The sequence below is a fragment of the Penicillium canescens genome (assembly GCF_028828765.1).
Source record: "Penicillium canescens strain IBT 15451 chromosome Unknown utg000004l_segment0_segment0, whole genome shotgun sequence".
In the NCBI taxonomy this organism is placed as follows: domain Eukaryota; kingdom Fungi; phylum Ascomycota; class Eurotiomycetes; order Eurotiales; family Aspergillaceae; genus Penicillium; species Penicillium canescens.
The window spans coordinates 5,301,958-5,322,044 of record NW_026703966.1 but is presented as its reverse complement, the minus strand read 5'-3'; the positions used below and the strand labels follow the sequence as shown (position 1 = coordinate 5,322,044).

Sequence of the window (20,087 nt, the reverse complement as noted above, 5' to 3'; positions counted from 1 at the left end):
GTCTTAAAAATGCAAAAGGCTTGTATTACCTCCAGCTTTGAGTTAATATCACTATTTGCCATTGGCTTGGGAGAGTGGCTTAAATCAAGAAGTACACTGGAAGCTGGCCAGGAAGACTAGCCAATCAAGCGTCGTAGAGGTCTGGCGTTGCACCAATTTTGGAGCTCGCGTAACATGCAGAGGGTCCGTATTCCCCAGCTGGATACGCGATCGGCGCGAGATGGCGCCCAATGTGATGTCGATCGTGCACGGAATCGGATAGTCAACCGAGGCCCCTGTCTCGGCTGGGTTCATTCCCCCAGGCTGACGAGACCTTGTAACGTATTAAGCGTTTGATATCTGGAGCTCTTGGGACTCCCTGGTCAGCATATACCTTGTATACTCTGGAATTCTTGCTCATACACTTTATCTCGTGAGATACCATAGCGAGCCAGGGGTCATCTTCTTTACCTCTCTCCATGACTCTAACCCTATTTTAGCATCTACATGGAAAGGCAGTGGAAATGATACTTATTTATACCTTGTTATCAAGCATGCACATTTAACTAGTGCGCATGATGATGCGAGGATAACTTATGCATTCTATGCTCATAGATCACACGTGATATCAGGACCCACTTTTCCTATCAACTTCAAGGGGACCGAACATGTCATAACACATATCCTCCAACCTGTGGGATCCTTGATTTACACCTCATTGCCAATGCCAGGGACCGATAGACGCGACCCTGGCCGGGAACGTATTGCTTCCCGACCTAACTCGGCTAATGGCATTGCCGAGAACAATCATGTAGACGAGACTACAGCCCTCTTGGGTTCTGACACTCGGGACCACTCGCCATCGCCGGACGGCGACAGCACCGACGAATATGATGAGGGAAAGCCTTTGCCAAAGGTCCAAATCCTGCTCCTCTGCTACGCCCGAATAATAGAGCCATTGGCCTTCTTCTCTATCTTCCCATATGTCAACCAAATGATCCAAAGCAACGGAGGCATTGCAGACACAGATGTCGGCTTCTACAGCGGCCTTATTGAGTCATTATTCTCCCTCACGCAAGCCATTGTGATGATATTCTGGGGCCATGCAGCCGATCGCTTCGGGCGCAAGCCAGTCCTAGTTTTCTCGTTATTCGGTGTGACCTTCGCTACAGGGCTTTTCGGTATGGCAAAGACTATTCCCCAGATGGCCCTGTTTAGGTGCCTCGCCGGTGTCTTCGCCGGCACCATCGTCACTATCCGCACCATGATCGCCGAGCACAGCACGCCAAAGACCCAAGCACAGGCTTTCAGCTGGTTTGCCTTCAGTGGAAACTTAGGTATTTTCCTAGGGCCTCTGCTAGGTGGTTCCCTTGCTGATCCGGTGCGTCAGTACCCGGGTATTTTTGGAGCCGTCCGGTTCTTCCAAAAGTATCCCTACGCGTTATCGAGTCTTGTGGTGGCACTAGTGGGAGCAACCGCTGCTATATCTAGTGCCTGCTTTGTTAAAGAGACGTTAGAGAAAGACACTGATGCCGCGGACGGTGACGAGGAGGAGGCAACCTCCGACGCGCCGGTCCACAGAGGCGACCTCTCTGCATGGCAGCTTTTGAAATCGCCAGGGGTGGGTATGGTAATTTACACCTATGGCCACATTATGGTCCTCGCGTTTGCATACACAGCCATTATTCCGGTCTTCTGGTTTACGCCCGCGAGCCTAGGAGGATACGGCTTCACGCCACTGCAAATCTCCCTTATGATGGGTCTGAGCGGCGCCGCACAAGCTGCATGGCTCCTCCTAGTCTTCCCACCACTGCAGCGAAAGATCGGGACAAACGGGGTGATACGCCTCTGCGCCACAGCCTATCCGTTCTTCTTCCTATGCTGTCCATTAGGCAATGTCTTCCTCCGGATAGGGACCGAGGTATCTATCAAGGCTTTCTGGATCTTTGTGCCGGTGGTGTTGGTCATCGGTTGCGGAGTCAGCATGAGCTTTACAGCAATCCAACTCGCTGTCAACGATAGCGCACCCTCACCGAAAGTCTTGGGTACGCTGAACGCGCTGGCCCTGACTAGCGTCAGTGGTCTAAGGGCCTTCTGTCCGGCTCTCTTCACCACTCTCTTTGCGATAGGCGCGAGGACCCAAGCCGTGGGCGGCTATGCGATCTGGGTTCTGATGCTCCTACTTGCTGCTGGGTTCTCAGTGGTAGCGAGATACCTACCAGAACCCCAGAGGAGCCGGAAGCGCCGAAATGTCTAAGGAATTTGACACAATCCCTGTTTGCGAAGCTCACAGCAGGATCAAAAGCTGCTCAGTGGTGCTCTGTCCTGTTGGAGGCGGAATGGCGCCACATTGACAATGAACCACACACGGTAGCGAGCTCCGGTTCTTGACCAATCTGGGGTTTCATGGTATATAAGCATGTTGCCAACAAAAGGAAGTCGGCACGATGATGTGTAAAGTTGCATTTTGTATTACCTAGTTATACATTGCTAGATTAACGACAGACCATGAAATGACAAATGCACTATGACCAACAACGTCGAGATTCCCCGAGTATTCCTAGTATGACATCCAGATTAAAACCCCACACTTCCACGTAGCTACCCTACGTGGTGAACAAGACACTTTAGCAGATTGTAGCCTGTAAGGAAGCTGTTCAGGCAAATGCCCGCACATGACCTTTGCTTTGATGGCGAGTCTGAGGTGGACAGCATTTCGAGAGGCCACTATAAAACACTTCGCTTTTTCGTCAACCGGTTCTCTTCCTCTTCTTCTCACATATGCATCGTCATTGTGAGCCACCCCCGTCCCCTCTTCCCCCTCTTGGTGTTTCGAAGCTTGGAATATGCTGACCTCCCTTTTACATTATCAGACATGACGCTCGCGTGTTAGCACGTGGGATTTGTCGGGACCTGTGGGATTTGCCGGAATCTGTGGGAAGGTTGGATTGTGGGATGTGTGAACTTGATCTCAGGGAGAGCTTCCAGGCAGCCACTCGACATCCCAGCTCAGAGACACCAACTCAGAGCTGGATGTCGTGTCCTGCTTGTTGGTCCTAATAAGCAGGATCGAAGGTTGAGAGTTCTTCGATCCTCGAGTAGCTGGCCAGATATCAAAGAGTTCCAATGCGTTGCAAGAGTGAAGTGGCCTCTTCCCTTCAATCGGCTTTGCAGGAATACATACCTACACCAATAGATCATTAGTTTCAGCTTCAGGTTCAGTCCCAGTTTTATTCCACCGTGAAACCAGAAATCCAGCTAGTGAACAAGACAATGTCCGTCTCAGATCCCCCGGGTGTAGTCACGTTCCTACCTGCGCAGCAGGTGGTTGCCTGTCTCTATCGACCCTTCCAAATCGGGAAATTCTGCAAATCTCCCAGCCTATATATACCCAGTCTTCTACCATTTCTCTTTTTCTTTCTTTTCTCCTTCTCATCCATCCGTCCTTGTTCGAGCTCAACGTGAGTCCTCCCTCCCATCCCCCCCTCTACCCTCCTCCAAGCTAACCATCTTCCTTCAGTCTCGGGCCGGGACTACTTGCACGCGTTTCTTTTTACTGCGGCCACTGACACAAGGCTGACTACGCTTCCCTGGCTTCAACACAAGGGGAACGCGAAAAAGCTAAGTACTCATGACGGTCGACACGCCCACGAATATGGCTTGCCAGTGGTGTATGGGCAGAAATTGTGGGTAGGGGGGGGGGGGAAACTCCCCCCTATACAAAGTCCAGTGTGCTTCGCTGAGGTACGTTGATTGTAAAAGCGATGGGTCGTGGTGTTGGATTCGACGGGCAGCTGATCTCTGTGGGCACGGGGGAGAGACAGCAACCGAACTGCTTGCACGGGCTTCAGAGCTCTCATCTTTGGAGTCCTGTGCGGGTTAGCAGATCGGAGATCAACTTTTCTCTGCTGTGTAATTTGGTCTTGTGGGCTGATTGTGCTTGCAATCTTGATCTTCTTGACCATTCTTGCCTCTAGAATACATTTTCTTTTTAATTCATGCATGGTGTCAATACCAATAAATTCCTGTTCAAGTAAACTTCACGAGGGTTGGGTAGTATGTTTCTTGATTGAATTCTGAATGTTCGGATGGGTCCCTATCCCCTTTCGTGTAAAGCTGTCCATGGCTTAAGCTGGTAATCACGTCTTATGTCTGTCTGGTCTGCGATGCAGTCCACTGCTCGTGTACTTGATGAGGCCTTGTCCCCGTGTTATCTCTTGCCGTGTATCTCCCGGACTTGAAGATATCCCTAAGACAACGTCCACGAGACTCAGCCCTCCAGCCTCAGATCTACTCCATCCCCATATACCTCCCGTAGTATAAACAAGCCACACCCACGGATTAAAGCGGGGAACGCACAGACCAGCCATGTGGCAGGTGGGGTTCAAGCTTAATCTTCAACGTTCGTACTCTACAAACCACCAACACATACACAAACCAATAGTATACCATCCCCATAAATAAAACCACAAAGCAAATGGCGGACCAAGCCCAACCCCAAGTCCACACACCACCACCCCAGCCCCAAAATCCAACAGACTCAACCCCCAGCCCAACAACAGACCAACACCAGAAAGAAGCCCTAGCAGCCTTCACAGCAACCCTGCACTCAGTGGGCACAAACCTAGAAGCGCCCCTCCGTGACCGAGCAGCAAATATCCAATCCAACGCCGCAGCACTGGAAAGACAAGAAGCCGAACTAGCAGAGAATACGCAGCGGCTGGCGCGGCAGAATCAGCAATGGCTTGGGTTTGCGGATGAGACGCGGGATGGGTTGAAGGAGATTGGGGATGTGCAGAATTGGGCGGAGCTTATTGAGCGGGATTTGCTGGCGCTGGAGGATATGATGGATTCTGTTGAAGGGAGGGGTGGGAGTGAGAGTGATTCGGGGTTGGATCGTGGGTCTGAGGATGGTTGGGATGTTGATGGGGATGGGGATGGGGACGGCGAGGTGGATGGACATGTTGATGGTGATGGGGTTGTTAAGGGGAATGGGAATGTGAAGAAGGTGGAGCAGCCGGCGAGAAGCTGGTTGCGATGGTGGTGATTGTTTTTGATCTCTGTTCATTTGTGTTGGACGTCGACTGTTCGTACTATACATTTATATCACAGTATCGGGTATCGTTGTTTTATTTATTCTTCCTCTCCCTCTTCATCCACCTCGACCCCCTCCTCTTCCCCTTCAGCCTCCAAGTACTGCCTCCAAGGATCCAAACCTTCATTCTCATTCTCATTCTCAAACTCATCCCATTCATCCCACTGTCCGAGACTCATCAAATGCCGCATAGTCGGCCTTCCATGCGGACAATTCCACGGTTTATCAATGGTTCCCATATTCCTCACCACGCGTTCCATCTGTCGCCCCGTCAAAGTTTTACCGATCATAATACTCGACCGACAAGCACGCATAGCAAACATTTTGCGCACTTTGCTCGGCCGCGGGACGGAGACTTCATGCGAGACAGACTCGGACAGTAGAACGATGAGCTCTTCCAGGTCACGAACACCGAAGACAATTTCCTTGCTGAGTGGTAACGAGACTAATTGGCATCGACGGCCGATGGGCTCGTCGCCGCTTTCGTCGACTGTCACCACGAACCCGTTCTTCTCTAGCGCGGCTCGATTTTCGAGGACAACCTCTTCCTCGACGGCGGTGAGGTCGAGGCGCTGCGGGCGAACGAGGCGCTGGTTTTGCACAACGGTTTCAGATTGCAGTCGTTCAAAGTTGAACTTTTCGTCTGAGGCGTGTTGGTCGATGATGAAGAGCTCTTCGCCGTCTTTTGCTGGACGGACGGCGATGATAAATCCAAGGTTGAACTGGCCTACGATGCGCATCTGGGCGAAGTCTTTCTTGCTCACAGTAAGAGACAGTCGGTCCTCGGCAGTTTTCTCGTCGAGGTCGGTAGCTTCTTGATCTGTCGCCTTCGCACGTGTTTGAAGACCCTGGCGCAGTGCAGCGATTTGGGACTGAAGCCTTGAAACGGATCCGTCAACTGTGCTGACGAGGTTTACAGTGGCATCGCGATGCGCGGCGCCTTTGTTCATCTTATTTGCACGACTGGCGTTATTTTCCTGGGGTAGCACGGCATTCTCTTCAGCCTCATGGATCAAGCGGTGAACAACTGCTTCTTCCCGTGATTTCTTCTCAGCTTCATCGAGATTGTCATCCGCGCCGGTATCATCTTGGTTGGCTTTCGTCTCGTTTCCTTCGATTCCTTCCGGTTCAGGTGGGGCATTTTCAGGAATATACTCGGCGTCCTGGGACTGTGAAGGATCGGGTTCTTCTTCGCCATCTTGGGTCTCTTGCGTCTGCTCGATCTCGCTTTCGCCTTCTTCATCTTCCTCCATCGGCTCGGCCTCACTCACGGCCTCTTCTTCTTCTTCTTCTTCTTCTTCTTCTTCTTCTTCTTCCTCCTCCTCCTCCTCCTCTCCTTCCACGTCCTCCTCTGCTTCTTCTACTTCTTCTTCTTCTCCTCCCACCTCATCGTCTTCCTCAACCTGCGACCCCGGCGCAGCAAACGCCTGCATATGCTTGCCGAAAATGTTAGGCCGTGATGGCGTATGAACAAGCCTCTTTCGCCGCGGCGGTTGTCTCATAGGAGGCGGATCTACAGATGCCCGCTTTTGCGGTAAACCACTCCCAACCATAGAAGTGACAGTTCGATCGCCAATAGTTATAGTAGCCATTTCAGCAGGCATGCGTCGAGGACGCATTCTATCAAATGCATTCTGAATGACATTTGGTGTCTCTTCCTTTGGGTCGCCGCGTGTGCGACTAGGAGTCTCATCTAACGCTGAGGGTTGGGAGGATGGGTCTTCTTGTGTTTGTTCCCCCAGCTCCTCAACCACCTGGGAGGAAGGCTCGTCATTCGTGGTTCCAGCGGCAGATGATTCTGGCTCATTTGCAGATGGGATTGGGGTCGGAGCTGGCGAAGGCTTTGATGCAGCACGAGGGGTTTTCAAAGATGGAGCTGGAGATGGCGTCGCTTGCGATGGGCTTTCCGTGCCTTCTTGCGAGCTCATGACTCGCTTGATTGCACTCTGCTGACTAGCAACAGGTGTCTCCGCTGGACTATCTCTGCTCCGACCTCGGGTCGGGCTATCAACTTCAGCGCTTTGGCTGAGCTGCCGAGCAGTGACAAAACCAGGAAGCGACGCTAGTGGTTGTTGCTTTGCTGAAGCCTTGGATTTGACCTGTGACTGCGGCACCGTCTGATCCGCAGCCTCGAACAACTGAGCAAGAGACGTCTTAAGGGACTCAACCAAAGCTCCCGCATCATGTAGCAGAATCATGCGCTTATCAGGCGAGACATTGACATCATAAGCATCGGTATCCATCTTGAAATCAGCAAAGATAAACGGCGACTGGGAAACATTGAAGGACTTATAGACTTCATTAAAGGCCTTGGCGATCTGTGGCAGACCACAAGGTCGCGTATTCACGAAGAACATCTGTCTATCAGGCGTCTGCCGTCCCTCGCCAAAGACAGGACGTGAGATATGACCCTGGACGTGGATTCGATTGAGCCCCTCATCTCCGGCCCGCTTCATAGCAGTAGAAGGCTCGTACTCCAAGTCCAGATCCAGCGGAATCAGCGCCGAAAGCGTCTTTGCTCCGTAGACATTGGCGATATTCTCCCTCGTGGTGACATTTCCATTTGTAGAAAAGACCACCACGTTCCGCGTCTTCCCAACGGTATTCTTGACGCTGAATTTGACCCCTGTGCTAATGCAAGCATAAGCATGGAGCAAATTCAACACTTTCCCATATTCCCGCTTAATGTTCTTCTCCAGTTCCCGCCTGCGCACTGGAAGTCTCTTGAAGATCCCTTCAACAGACGCAGTTGTTCCTTTCTGTCCAGCAACGATCTGCGATTTGCGCAGTTTCCCAGACTGCTCGAAATCGAGTCGATTTGCACGTGGGGCTTGCTGCGCTTGCGCGGTAATGATGTGGAAATCGGCCAGAGCGCACAGGGAGGATATCGCCTCGCCTCGGAAACCGAAGGTGTTTAGACTGGCGAGGTCATCGTATGTGGATAATTTGGAGGTATAGTGTTTCAAGGCTATCGGACACAGAGGACTGATTAGCTGGAGACTGAAGGTTTCCAAATGTGAAGGAAAAACTCACCAACGTTCTCATAGTTCTCCGGTGCGATCCCGCTGCCGTTGTCTTGCACCTCGATCAGATCCAACCCATTATTCTTGAATCGGACCTCTGTCAAACCCATACGCGTTAGAGTACACCTTCGACCACTTCATCCCAGTTGAAATCACCCACCTATCGAGGTTGCGCCAGCATCGAGACTGTTTTCAATGAGCTCTTTGGCGACGGAACATAGGTCAACGATGACCTGACCGGATTGGATTTGGTGGACCTAGCAAACGCGGTGGTTAGATATTTGCGGGTAGAGCAGTATCAGAAGTCATACCGAGCGAGCCTCGATGGCCTGGATTGTCGCCATGTTCATTCCATGGTGTCTGAGGTGGGCAAGTTGGGCGCGTCGCACTTTACGCGTGGGTTTGCCAAGACTTGATAAGATATGACGGAGGACTCGAGGCCTATGTCCCATGCTTTGGATTTACATTCAATATATTTGCTTGTCACTGACAAATTTGCTATTGCAGCTACGAACTAAAATATAACAGAACCAACAACATTCCAATATCGAACAGACCTAGTAAACACCGAAGCGATCCGGCAGAAGAACAGGAGCAACCAGGGTCCACAAGTAGATAGCATAGCAGACCCAGGAACTGACAATCTTCACCCAGCTGGCCCAGTATGTGCGGCCTACTGGAGCGAAATCGGTGGTAGTCTCGAGTGACAGTCCCTGGACCAGCAATGTGGCCACCCAAGTTGTGGCCAGAAAGAAGATGATGTGAAAGAGCGAGTAATTGTACTGGGTGGAGCCACGCTCATCATCTTTGGCGGTTTCATATTCGTCCTCATCATCGCTCTCATCCAAGGCGCTGGCAGGCAGACTACCACTCTCAACGGCAGCCCGGAGGGCTTCGGCGCGCATCTCACGACGAGCGGTTGGTTGTTGGGTCACCAAACCATGCTCGTTATCATCTGCACCCAGCTGGACGTAGTTGTGGCCACCCTTGGATCCCAGCGCAATACCTTGTGTGGCAGCGCGAGTAGTGGTGTATGCAATTGTCGCCATAGTGACGATAGCTCCGAGAACAATAGTGGCAGTTCTGGTTCCGCGAGACCGGATCAGGGGGTTGCAGTTGTTGTCGTCAGGCTCCATCGAGACGGCAGACATGGTAAGATAAGTACAGTAGACAGTAACCATCGCGGCCTGGGCCAATCCCGCGCGAGAGTTCGACTCCTGAACTGCCGGCTGTACGGAAATGAATGAGATGATCAAGAAGACAACCAAGTTAACCTGGGCGAGTCAGTTTTGTGTCAAGAGTCTGAGAATGGGTACTTACCGTGATAGCAGCCTGATTCATAGAACATCCGCTGTTGGCGAAGAAGATGTACATCAGGATAGTCATGACGAAAGATGCCAAGTACATGCCGAGGGTCGAACCGATAAGCAAACCACGCCACACACGAGAATCGCTGTCCTCGATCTTCTGTAGGCACAACTCGGCCCAGGAGTGCGCGAGGTCCACCAGCAGGATCAAGCCCAAAAGCAAGAAGAGCATGGCACAGAAGAAGGCAATGTAATTGCCATAAACGAAGAAGAAGGGTTCGGGGATGAAGAACGACATGACGACGAATGCCATCCAGAGGATAATCTTCGGGCCCCAGTATCCATTCTGAAGGGAAGCGCGGCTATCTTTCGAGGTTTTGACACCGAGGAGCAAGAGGGCAAAGATCAAGTGGAAGAGGCCGAGAGCAAAATTGATGCGATGAACCGCGACCCAGCCGTGACATTCCTTCCCGTCGCATCGAATTTCCATGTAGTCGAGAGTCAAGTGTTGCAATTTCTTCAGAGCCCATGGCGTGAGCATAATCCAGGAGATTATTGAGTTGACCAAGAGGATGAACGCATAGGCAATTCTCGTCGCCATACTGTTTTCCTTGTTAGTCCGAGGTTCTCCGCACTAAGCAGCCGATGATAGGTACCTGTTTTGGAACTTTCCGCAGGCGCTGCAAACCATCGAACATGTCGCTGCTCCACAGCATGAAGTTCCGATTGTCACGAGCTGTGCGAGGAAAGCAAGTCAGTCAGGCTGCATGTTTATGGTGATAGGCGACAACGTACTGTGCCAACGCTCGGCACGGCCAAGAGCGGCAAAGAAAGGAGGGCACCCATATTGGGATTATAGATATGAGGTATCCCAGCCCAGTCGAATAGTTGATTGTGTGTGTGTCCCTAGGTGCAGGTCTCTGCGTGGAGTATGGAGAGGAGAAGTTGGAGATCACCTGGTCAGGAACCCGCCGCCTTCGTCATGTTATGTAAGCACCAGGCCGGTCGACGGATGTTCGGAAAGAAAGCAATTAGGCACAATTGCGGGCACAGACAGCCCAGAGAGATGTGAGACACTCTTATCGGAGAATCGGTGTTGATAAGTTAGTCTTAGTATGGTGACGTATAGGTTAGGCTGGATTCGCAATATGTAGAGATATTGATGCTGTGCATATGCAGCCGTTATCTAGACCACCTTAACCTCCCCTCTACTTTTCTACCCATTGCCATTGCTACAATTCCACTGTATTCCAGTATATTGGAGTTCTCCATAACTTAGCACATTTTGACGTTCCGACGCGGGTCAAGTGTCCACAGGTGATCTCCAGATTCCTTACCTAACAGGTCCCCTCAGGGCCGATTACGACGCTCCTGAAAAGTCCAGTTGGCCTCCGATTTCTGTTCAACTTCTTCCTATATCCATTCGCTCCTTTCTTTCCTTTCTTTGCTCTCTCTCTCTCCTTCCTCCGATGTCCCTCCCGTTACCGTCTTATCTATCCTGGGCCTAATCGTCACAACATTCCGCCCACGCGTACACACCGGGAAACAACTGGGAGGACATTCAGTCGAGATAATGACCTCTCTCCATAAAACTGCCCGGACGATTTCCGTCATTGCGGGGACGCTGGTCGCCCTGTCATGCGGAACGAATGTGCGTGATATCTCTGAGCTGATCCACTTTGAGGATGATTAAGGTTAACAGCATTGACAGTATGCATACTCCGCATGGGCGCCGCAATTTGCCCAACGGATGAAGCTCTCATCAACTGAGAGCAACATGATAGTGAGTTGTGGCGTGTCTGTCGTGGGGATCGTGTCCTAACAAGCTCTAGGGTGTTGCGGGAAACTTGGGCATGTATGCCATGGGAATACCTATGGGACTATTAACTGATGCGCGGGGCCCAAGGTTGGTCACGCTAGTTGGTTCGATCTGCTTGGGTCTGGGATATTTCCCGATCTACTTGGGTATGCTCCGCTACGGCCTCTATATTGAATGGCGCTAATGTTAGTAGCATATGAACATGGCGAAGGATCCATGCCGATTATCTTCCTATGCTTATTTACTTTTCTGACCGGAATGGGTGGCTGCGCTGCCTTCGGTGGTGCCATCAAGACAGGTACGTTACACGAAACACATGCTTGAATTATGGTTAACCAAATGTGACTAGCGGCATCCAACTTCCCCGATCACCGTGGCACAGCTACTGCTTTTCCGCTGGCCGCCTTTGGACTCAGTGCGTTGTTCTGGTCCAACGTATCCACACTCATTTTCAAGGACGACACCGGCCGCTTCCTTCTGCTCTTGGCCCTCGGTACCTCGATCCTGTCATTTGCATCAATTCCATTGCTTCGAATCCTCGCCTCCGAGCCCTACTCAGCTGTCCCACACAACGCAGCCGATTCTAGGCGACTATATCACCCCACAGATCTACGATCTGTACCAGAGGCCGCAGAAGACTCCGGCCTACATGGCTCAACCGCTTTCGAGCACGGGCAACACCCCGCCCACGCACGATCCCAATCAGCCGTCTCAAACTCCCACGGTAGACCACTTGGCCACAACGACGAGACGTCTTCCCTAGTCTCCAAGGACGACCACCCCCGCCCATCCTTCGACACCCTAGACGACGACTTCCTAGACGAAGTAGCAGATGAATCGCACCACCTAGACATCAGAGGCCTAGCTATGCTCAAGCGCGTCGAATTCTGGCAACTATTCCTAACAATGGCCCTGCTCTCCGGAATCGGCTTAATGACAATCAACAACATCGGTAACAGCGTCAAAGCCCTATGGCTCTACTACGATGACAGCGCCACAGACACATTCATCCAGCACCGCCAAGTAATGCACGTCTCCATCCTCTCCTTCGGCAACTTCCTCGGCCGTCTCTTCAGCGGTATCGGCTCAGACCTCCTAGTCAAGAAACTCGGCATGTCCCGCTTCTGGTGTCTCTTCATCTCAGCCCTCGTCTTCACCCTGACTCAGCTAGCCGGTACATCAATCTCAAACCCGAACAGTCTGGTCGTCGTCTCTGGTATGACGGGTATCGCCTACGGCTTCCTCTTCGGCGTCTTCCCTTCCCTCACTGCTCACACGTTCGGTATCGGCGGTCTATCCCAGAATTGGGGTGTCATGACCCTCGCCCCTGTGTTCAGTGGTAACGTCTTTAACATCCTATACGGAAGCATTTACGATGGCCATTCCGTGGTCGGGAAGGACGGTGATCGGGAATGTCCTGATGGTCTGGGCTGCTACCGCTCGGCATATTTCATGACTTTTGTCTCGGGTATCTTCGGTATCGCCGTTTGTCTCTGGAGTATCTTCCGCGAGCGGTCGATTCATAATGCCATGAACAGGAAGGCTGGTCACCGGCTTGCGTGAGCCCTGTCTGCATAACGATCATTAGCGGATGGTGACCTTCCTTGGTTGCCTGTCTATCTGTCTCCCTACTTCTTTCTTTTTGTCTTCTTTGTCCCTTTTGATATCTGTTCGGTTTGTTAAGACTTGGTATACAGTAGAGTGCATTTGGTGGCACGTTATGTGTCTGGTCTCGACACTAGATACCCACGATGCATTGTTCTCTTATAGACTTCACACTTCGCGTCTGGCGGGTTTCCCTTACTTCATTTTTCCTTCTTGTGTGACAGCTTCGGGATTTCTTTTTATATACATGGGGAGTATCGAACTTATTCAATACTTGTGTGTCTCTTCACGTATCGCTTGGGATGATATGCACCAGCTAGGGGTTTATATGTCTAGCTAGTGTAGGAGGAATACACTGTTGAAGGTGTATAAAGTATGTTTGTACTGCAGATAGGCATATTGTCGATAAACATGTGATCATCCATGGATGACAGAAGGTACGTATATCACATCTACCACATCGACCCATAGAATGTGATGCCAGAAACGGGCCAAGAAGATATCACTAGTACAGTCTACCATTAGAATAACCATATGGAGTCGATTACCAGCAAGCAGGAACATGACAAAAAGTAGACTCAAGATTGCCAACTATCATAAGTTCCAAGACAGAGCACCCAAACAAGAATCCTCCAACTATATCACGTATCAATCTCCAGGTCCTCGTAACCACTCAAAAGCAAAGGATGTAAAGAATATTGTATTAGAAGCATAGAGAAGTTCGTACAGCACAGCGCAGGGAAGCAAATTAGAACAGAGAGGGTTTGCAAAACATCCAGACATAGGGAAAAGAAAAGGGGGGGAAAGAATTGAAACCATTCAAGAGTATGAGCTTTTTTTGTTAAAGCTCCAGCCAGTGATGACAATGGAGCCATGGAGGTGAAGGGTATCAAAAAAGATCAGAAGGAACCGGGATAAGACCAGCAACTGGGTGGCCGCGTAGAGAGCCAACCTAGTTATGATATACGCGTGGTTTGGGGTGGTTAAATAGATTGAGTATAGCGGACCTAGGCGCTCTTGGGAGATTGCGACTTGGTCTGCGCTTCCTCGCTGGTTTCCACCACGTCGGACAGGCGGATCTTCTTCGCGGAGGGCTCGCCGGACTCGGCGTCGCCGGCGCTGCTGGTTCCGATCTGGCGCTCGAGGTCGCTGACGCGACGCTTGAGATCTTCTTCGCGGCGCTGGGAGTCCTCGAGGGATCGGCGGAGACGCACCTCGGAGTCTCGTACAATCATCTCCGACCGGCGCGCGCTGGCGTCGCTCTGCTCGAGTTCTGTCACGCGGCCGCGGAAGAGCTCGTTGACAAACTCAAGTTCACTGACGCGGGTCTTGAGGGATGTGTTGAGGGCCAGGAGGCTTTCGAATGTGTGGGGGGAGTCAAGTTGGCGGTCGACTGCTGAAGGGGAGGGTTGGCGCATCTGGCGCGAGGGGAGGCTGCTGGAGGAGTTCATGTTATCGCCCAGAGTGACGCTATCGAACATGTGCTGGGGTGCGATATTCGAGTTGTGCGCGTGCATCGAGCCAAAGCCAGGTGTCTCGGTCCGGGATACGGGGGAGTTCGAGCGATCGGAATGGCCCGGTGACATCTTACGCGACGCGCGGCGGTATCCATGCCCACCGAGAGGAGGAGTTCCGGCCTCCGATCTGGAAGGAAGGCCATTGGTATCGACAGGGCCGCCGGACTATGTTCGCAATCTCGTATCAGCACATATCTTATCTAGGGCCAGATAGAGGCTGGGGAGGGAAAATTTTTGATCGCAAACTCACCTTGCGCTTGGGACCTTGACCGGTCTTGACGCGATTGCGACTTTTGATCACATCGGTCTTCAAGCTTATCGGACGAGGACGGCCATGAAGTTTCAAGAACAGTCCACAGGCGTTGCAGAGGACTGAGCCCTGTTCATCACGTCGCCACAAGGGAGTAGTGGAGGTGCCGCAATTTTGGCAAACCGGCTGTAATTGAGTACGATTGTCGTCAGTCAATGTAGTGGCCATGGTGGAAGTGAGGAAGATGGGAGAAGATAGAATGATAAGATGAGTTTGAGTCGATAAGGAAAGGGAAAATGCGGGTGCACGGTCCAGGTGCCAAGACCCGAGATAAGCGGATTCTTACAGGGCTCCCTCCAGTGGTTGCGGCGGGCGAGGTATAGGTCATGTTGGCCATGCTCATACTGGCATCGCTTGATGATCTAGATAGGAGTTAGCAGGTTGACGACAAGTTGCAAATTCGCACGTTCGCAATTGGCAAATTGGTGGGTTCGCAGCATATAACCTCATTCTGATACACCTTATGCACAAGAGAGGGGACAGATTACTGCCATATTACTGATCTTCCAAGATTACGCAATATAGATAGCCCAGGTGAGCACCTGGGCAGGTGATCCAGCTTGTCTTGTATGTCCTCACGTACCGGAGATTAGAGGTTGGTGCTGATGCGACAGAAGCCAGGGCTGCCAATCCAGGAAGCGAAGTGCTGACAGTGGACGAGCTGGGGTAATCACTCTCGAATTTTGTCACACTTTTGATATCCGGCAGCGTGGTAGAAAAGGGTATCGATCCGTTGGAGGGCTGACGCGTAGTAGAGGCTTCGGACGGGGAATCGTAGGGAAATTCGCGGACTTGAGGCGAACCAGGTTTGAGAGCCGGGTCAATGGGCGACGCCCTGTAGAGGATGGAAGCCACCGTGGAGGTGGGAAGGCGGGTGTCGATTGAAATCCGGCCGTGAACCGAATTGGAGGACTGGGAAGACAACGACCGGTCGAATCACGCGACGGTTGCAATTGAGATTTGTTGACTTGGAGAATTAAGAAACAATCGAGGCAATTGAGACGACTGAAGCAATCGAAGCAATCGATCAGATCAAAGACAAGATCTCTCAGGTACTCGGACAGGTCGAACGACGGTCGAAGGTCGAACGGGTAAGAATGGAAAGAGAGGATGGGAAGGACCCGAGGATTAAATCAAAGATTAAATCAAGAAGAAACAATCAGATTAGAAACATTAAGATCATCAAGATCGAAGGTGGGAAGGGGAAGAAGAAGATCTTATCCTCCGATTGTTATTATCGCGTGTCTTATCGTGCTTATTTAATACCACTGCATGCCTACTAGGTATAGGAATGCCCTGCCTCCTCTACCATTCCCCTGCCACTCCAGACTTGCGAGACAAGTCAATTGAGTTCTGCTGTCCACCTCTAATAATTTCCTAGACCGGAGACATATATCAAGGTCCCCTGTATATAGAGCCAGAGGCTTAATAGATGGATTTACTAAACATAGATAGCATAGATATGTGTAGGTAACATTTCACTTCTACGAAGTCAACTTAAGCATTGTTAAATCGCTATACTCTGCCGTACAAACCTGTATAAACCGCCAATCTACATAAGGAGAGACACCCCTTTTATGCTTAACTACGTAGGGGGTGGAGACGTGGCGGTGCGTATTGGTATTACCGTATTTAGCACACCGGACCAGCCAACCGCAAACAGGTGGCCGTTTCTGCCCGCTGACATTTTCACCGCCCCGGTAAATTAAGGGTATCCCGTACCCCGAAACGCCCCCTGCCCTTAAGTGTCTAGCCAGTGTTATTTCAGCTGCCTTCGCCTCTAGCCGGTCCTTCACTTTCTCACCTTCTTACCTTCCCTTCTTTGTAATGGAGTAACCTCCTTTTTGTCTTAATTTGCCGTCCTTCCTTTCCACTGGCTCCTTCCGTTGCCCCCTTCCATAGTCCGATTCCTCACAATGCCGAAAAACCGCCCTGCCACATCGGGATACGCCCGACTCGCCCAGGAGGAAGAGGAACGGGGCTATCTTCACTATGATTCAGAGGAGGAACAAGGTGCTATTTCGGTAGCATCCACCTCCGCGCCCCGATATGCCCCCATCTCCTCCCGAGCCCAGATGCAGGCATCCGGTCTCCATTCGCCCAACGGTCATCGACGCCGGCATAGCGGATATCAATACCCCCGGGGACGTCGGAACTCCGGTGTAGATATCAAGGCCATTAATGCGCGTCTTGAAAAGTGGGCGGATGAGATTGCCTCCAAATTCAAGATCAACAGAGTCAAGGGCAAGAGTTATGAGGAGGAGAAGCTGGAGATCTATCATTCGGTCTTCCAGGCCCCTCCAGGTATCCGCCCTGTGACTGCCGAAACTCTCGAATCAGATGAATTTGAAGGCGAGCAAAGGCGAGCCCGAGCTGAATACGAGGAGATCATCGAAAGTGTTCGCCTGGCCATTGAACTCGACGTACACCCGCGGATGATCTCACAAGGAAGCTCGGGCAGTTACTTTGCTCGAAACCCCGAGGGGAAGGTAGTGGGTGTGTTTAAACCGAAGGACGAGGAGCCCTACGCCTCACGAAACCCCAAATGGACCAAATGGATTCACCGCAACTTGTTCCCCTGCTTCTTCGGCCGTGCATGTCTCATTCCCAACCTTTCCTACGTCTCGGAAGCCGCCGCCTACGTTCTCGATGCTCGCCTGCGCACGAATCTCGTTCCCTACACCGGTATTGTGCGGCTATCCTCGAAATCATTCTTCTATGATTTCTGGGATCGAAGAAAGGCATGGAAGGGCAAGAAATCGTTGCCCCCCAAGGCAGGGAGTTTCCAAGTTTTCCTAAAAGGATTCAAGGATGCCAACATTTTCCTACGAGAACACCCCTGGCCTGACCAGACCAACACCGGGTTCCGCGCCGAGGATGCCCCGAAGCGCAAGAAGCGGCCATGGAACGAGGCCTGCCGTCCTTCAGGGACACAGTCAGACGACGAGGATGACGAAGACCCTGGATACGTACCCTCACCACCCCCGTCGCGTGACCCGAGTGCCGAGCGCCAATTCTACTGGACGGAGAATCTCAAGCAATCATTCCGCGAAGAGCTGGAGAAGCTTGTGATTTTGGATTACATCATGCGAAACACCGATCGAGGCCTTGATAACTGGATGGTCAAGATTGACTGGGGGACAGAGTCGGTTTCTATTGTGGCAGACCCTCCCAAGAACAACGAGCCACAACCTAGGCATGATGAGGATGAACTCTTGCCTCCGCCTCGTCCAGTTTCCGTGAACTCGAACGGCACAAAAAGCCCTAATGCTCCCTATAAGCGACATGAAACTATGATGGCAATCAGTCGCACAGGAACCCCCTAGCTTCGTCTGAGCAGTCAGCTTCTGTTCAGCTTGGTGCCATTGACAACAGTCTGTCTTGGCCATGGAAACATCCAGACGCAGTAAGTTTCCGGTCCATCCATCTCAATGGTCAGTACTAACAATTCGCAGTGGCGCAGTTTCCCCTTCGGTTGGCTCTTCCTGCCAGTATCCTTGATCGGACAGCCCTTCTCGCAAAGAACCCGCGACCACTTCCTCCCCCTCCTTACATCGACAGATTGGTGGAGCGGAACACAAATGGCTCTGCGTGGCATCTTTGCGCAAGATGACGATTTCAAGGAGAGCATGTTCGCTCGCCAAATTGCGGTTATGAAAGGTCAAGCCTGGAATGTCGTGGAGACATTGAAGCAACCGGATCACGGCCCGCTCGAACTCACTCGTCGTACCCGTGTCTGTGTCTGGGATGATCTAGTTGATGTTCCCGTTGCCATCCCGATGCGCGCTCCTTCGACCGACAGGCAAAGAAACCAATCTATGAATTACGACCCTTATGAAGAAGAGATGGACATCGGCGCATCTGCCTCTTCCCAACCAGTCCCAGAACGCGAGCGCGACTTGTTAGGATTGAATTCGTCGCCCGGCGATCTCCCTAACCCGAACCGGTTCGAGCTCTCTCGCGGTCGTGCCGATGGCGACGCTGGCGGCTCGATTGGTAGCCCTGCTACTATGAATGAGCAGGACTTCGCTCGAAATGCCGATGGTACAGCTGGTGGATCTCTCGACGGGTGGCCTTCACTTCCTCCGCGTCCTCCTCACAAGCACCGAAAGCAAGGCGGGTCCCTGTCCTACCGCGTTCCCCACGTCAACACATTTGGCAGCGATGACCTGGAAGGAGACCTTGGCTACGCAGTTGCTGAAGGCATGGAAGGCAATCAACGCAAGGTGATCGTTGAGCGCCTCGAAGCCGTCAAAAGTAAAAATCCCGTCTTCACCTGGTGCTAATGTTATATCGGCCTTGCTCGGCCTTGCATCACCTTCTATTTCTACACTTTCGCATTTTGCATTTCTTTTCCTCATTAATCTGCACCCATCTTCTGCAGCGATGTGTTGAGCGGGAAACCGGGATCCAACCACACACTCGCCGGCCCCCAATTTCCCGCTCAAGACATATTGACTGCGCTTCTCTTTCTGTGACCTTTCACACGAGTCCTTTACTGGACATGCTCATGATTTGGGGAGATTCCCGTGTTGTATATAGATCTTCTTTGGCTGTTCCGGTTGCCTTGGGTTGTGGCGCATTGATTGAGCGAACTGCCTCATGTAGCATATATGACGAGACTTAATTCTATGATACCTTTGTCGTCCCTTCTGTTTAAATTGTTTTGGCTGCATTTGGACTAGTAGACATTCCATAGATTCTGTGGTGGTCATTTGTTCGGCGCCTGTTCGTTCGCCTGGCTGTGGGGATGATTGTGTCTAGGTCACGAGTTACTGTTCGATTTTCTGGAGGTACTGACTTGTGGATTTTTGCAGTTTATGTCACTGGGTATGACGATTTTGCTTTACGAGTGAGTTATGTTCACTTGATGTATAGCGTTGGGCGGGCTAATATAGATCATGCTAGTATCCACTTTCAACGATGAGATGAGATAACATCGTGGCTATCACGAAAACACCTAGGCTAGACTCAAATATGGCTGGTATCAGCTATCGTCAATAAGTAGCCTATATGCACTATCGAAGAAGGCTCCGGAATGTCTCAAGCTAAACGCCCGTTTATATCATTTGATCTATAAAGCCTCGCCCGGGCGACTAAGCGCGGGGACATATATCACACTTACCATAAATTTTCTTTTTCCTTTCCTCTCATCTCGACCATCTTTCTCGACCTATCCCCCTTTTATTCCCTTTATCCCCTTTATTCCGATCTATATCTATCATCTAGCGTATAAAGTACGCCCCAAACACGGCTTCAAACGCGGCACTGATAAGACCCTTATCGGGATTATCCGAGATTGAGGTCATTTGCTTCATCCTCTGCCTCTACAAACGACTCGAGACGAATACCGTCGCGCACGCCGATATCCCTAACAGCCGCTCGAGGCCAGCAAGTACCTCGAAAATCCCTAGGTGCCACTTTCGACCTGG

At 51.4% G+C, this 20,087-nt stretch overlaps 7 protein-coding genes across 7 annotated transcripts; 4 read left to right on the top strand and 3 right to left on the bottom strand.

Annotated features, from left to right (window-relative positions):
- Positions 1-703: 703 nt before the first annotated feature.
- On the top strand, positions 704-2,236 carry N7446_007346 (MFS transporter; the record flags this gene model as incomplete). Its single annotated transcript, XM_058516091.1, has 1 exon — positions 704-2,236. The coding sequence occupies one exon, from the start codon at positions 704-706 to the stop codon at positions 2,234-2,236; it is 1,533 nt and encodes a 510-aa protein (XP_058373269.1).
- A 2,220-nt stretch (positions 2,237-4,456) lies between these two features.
- On the top strand, positions 4,457-5,026 carry N7446_007345 (uncharacterized protein; the record flags this gene model as incomplete). The annotated part of the gene is made up of 1 exon (XM_058516090.1): positions 4,457-5,026. One exon carries the CDS (start codon positions 4,457-4,459, stop codon positions 5,024-5,026), a length of 570 nt encoding a protein of 189 aa, XP_058373268.1.
- Positions 5,027-5,112: 86 nt separating this feature from the next.
- On the bottom strand, positions 5,113-8,471 carry N7446_007344 (ATP-binding mismatch repair protein PMS1; the record flags this gene model as incomplete). The annotated part of the gene is made up of 4 exons (XM_058516089.1): positions 8,409-8,471; positions 8,258-8,354; positions 8,108-8,194; positions 5,113-8,042 (listed from the first exon to the last, which is right to left on the bottom strand). The coding sequence occupies exons 1-4, from the start codon at positions 8,445-8,447 to the stop codon at positions 5,113-5,115; spliced, it is 3,153 nt and encodes a 1,050-aa protein (XP_058373267.1). The 5' UTR covers positions 8,448-8,471.
- A 183-nt stretch (positions 8,472-8,654) lies between these two features.
- N7446_007343 (serine incorporator domain-containing protein) lies at positions 8,655-10,250 on the bottom strand (the record flags this gene model as incomplete). Its single annotated transcript, XM_058516088.1, has 4 exons — positions 8,655-9,371; positions 9,418-10,006; positions 10,061-10,140; positions 10,200-10,250. The coding sequence occupies 4 exons, from the start codon at positions 10,248-10,250 to the stop codon at positions 8,655-8,657; spliced, it is 1,437 nt and encodes a 478-aa protein (XP_058373266.1).
- A 727-nt stretch (positions 10,251-10,977) lies between these two features.
- Positions 10,978-12,786, top strand: N7446_007342 (uncharacterized protein; the record flags this gene model as incomplete). The annotated part of the gene is made up of 5 exons (XM_058516087.1): positions 10,978-11,055; positions 11,116-11,187; positions 11,237-11,369; positions 11,417-11,521; positions 11,573-12,786. The coding sequence occupies 5 exons, from the start codon at positions 10,978-10,980 to the stop codon at positions 12,784-12,786; spliced, it is 1,602 nt and encodes a 533-aa protein (XP_058373265.1).
- A 1,049-nt stretch (positions 12,787-13,835) lies between these two features.
- Positions 13,836-16,342, bottom strand: N7446_007341 (putative GATA transcription factor (AreB); the record flags this gene model as incomplete). The annotated part of the gene is made up of 5 exons (XM_058516086.1): positions 13,836-14,510; positions 14,596-14,781; positions 14,942-15,017; positions 15,239-15,567; positions 16,283-16,342. 5 exons carry the CDS (start codon positions 16,340-16,342, stop codon positions 13,836-13,838), a joined length of 1,326 nt encoding a protein of 441 aa, XP_058373264.1.
- A 229-nt stretch (positions 16,343-16,571) lies between these two features.
- Positions 16,572-19,303, top strand: N7446_007340 (1-phosphatidylinositol 4-kinase LSB6; the record flags this gene model as incomplete). The annotated part of the gene is made up of 3 exons (XM_058516085.1): positions 16,572-17,961; positions 17,982-18,061; positions 18,111-19,303. 3 exons carry the CDS (start codon positions 16,572-16,574, stop codon positions 18,939-18,941), a joined length of 2,301 nt encoding a protein of 766 aa, XP_058373263.1. The 3' UTR covers positions 18,942-19,303.
- Positions 19,304-20,087: the final 784 nt, after the last annotated feature.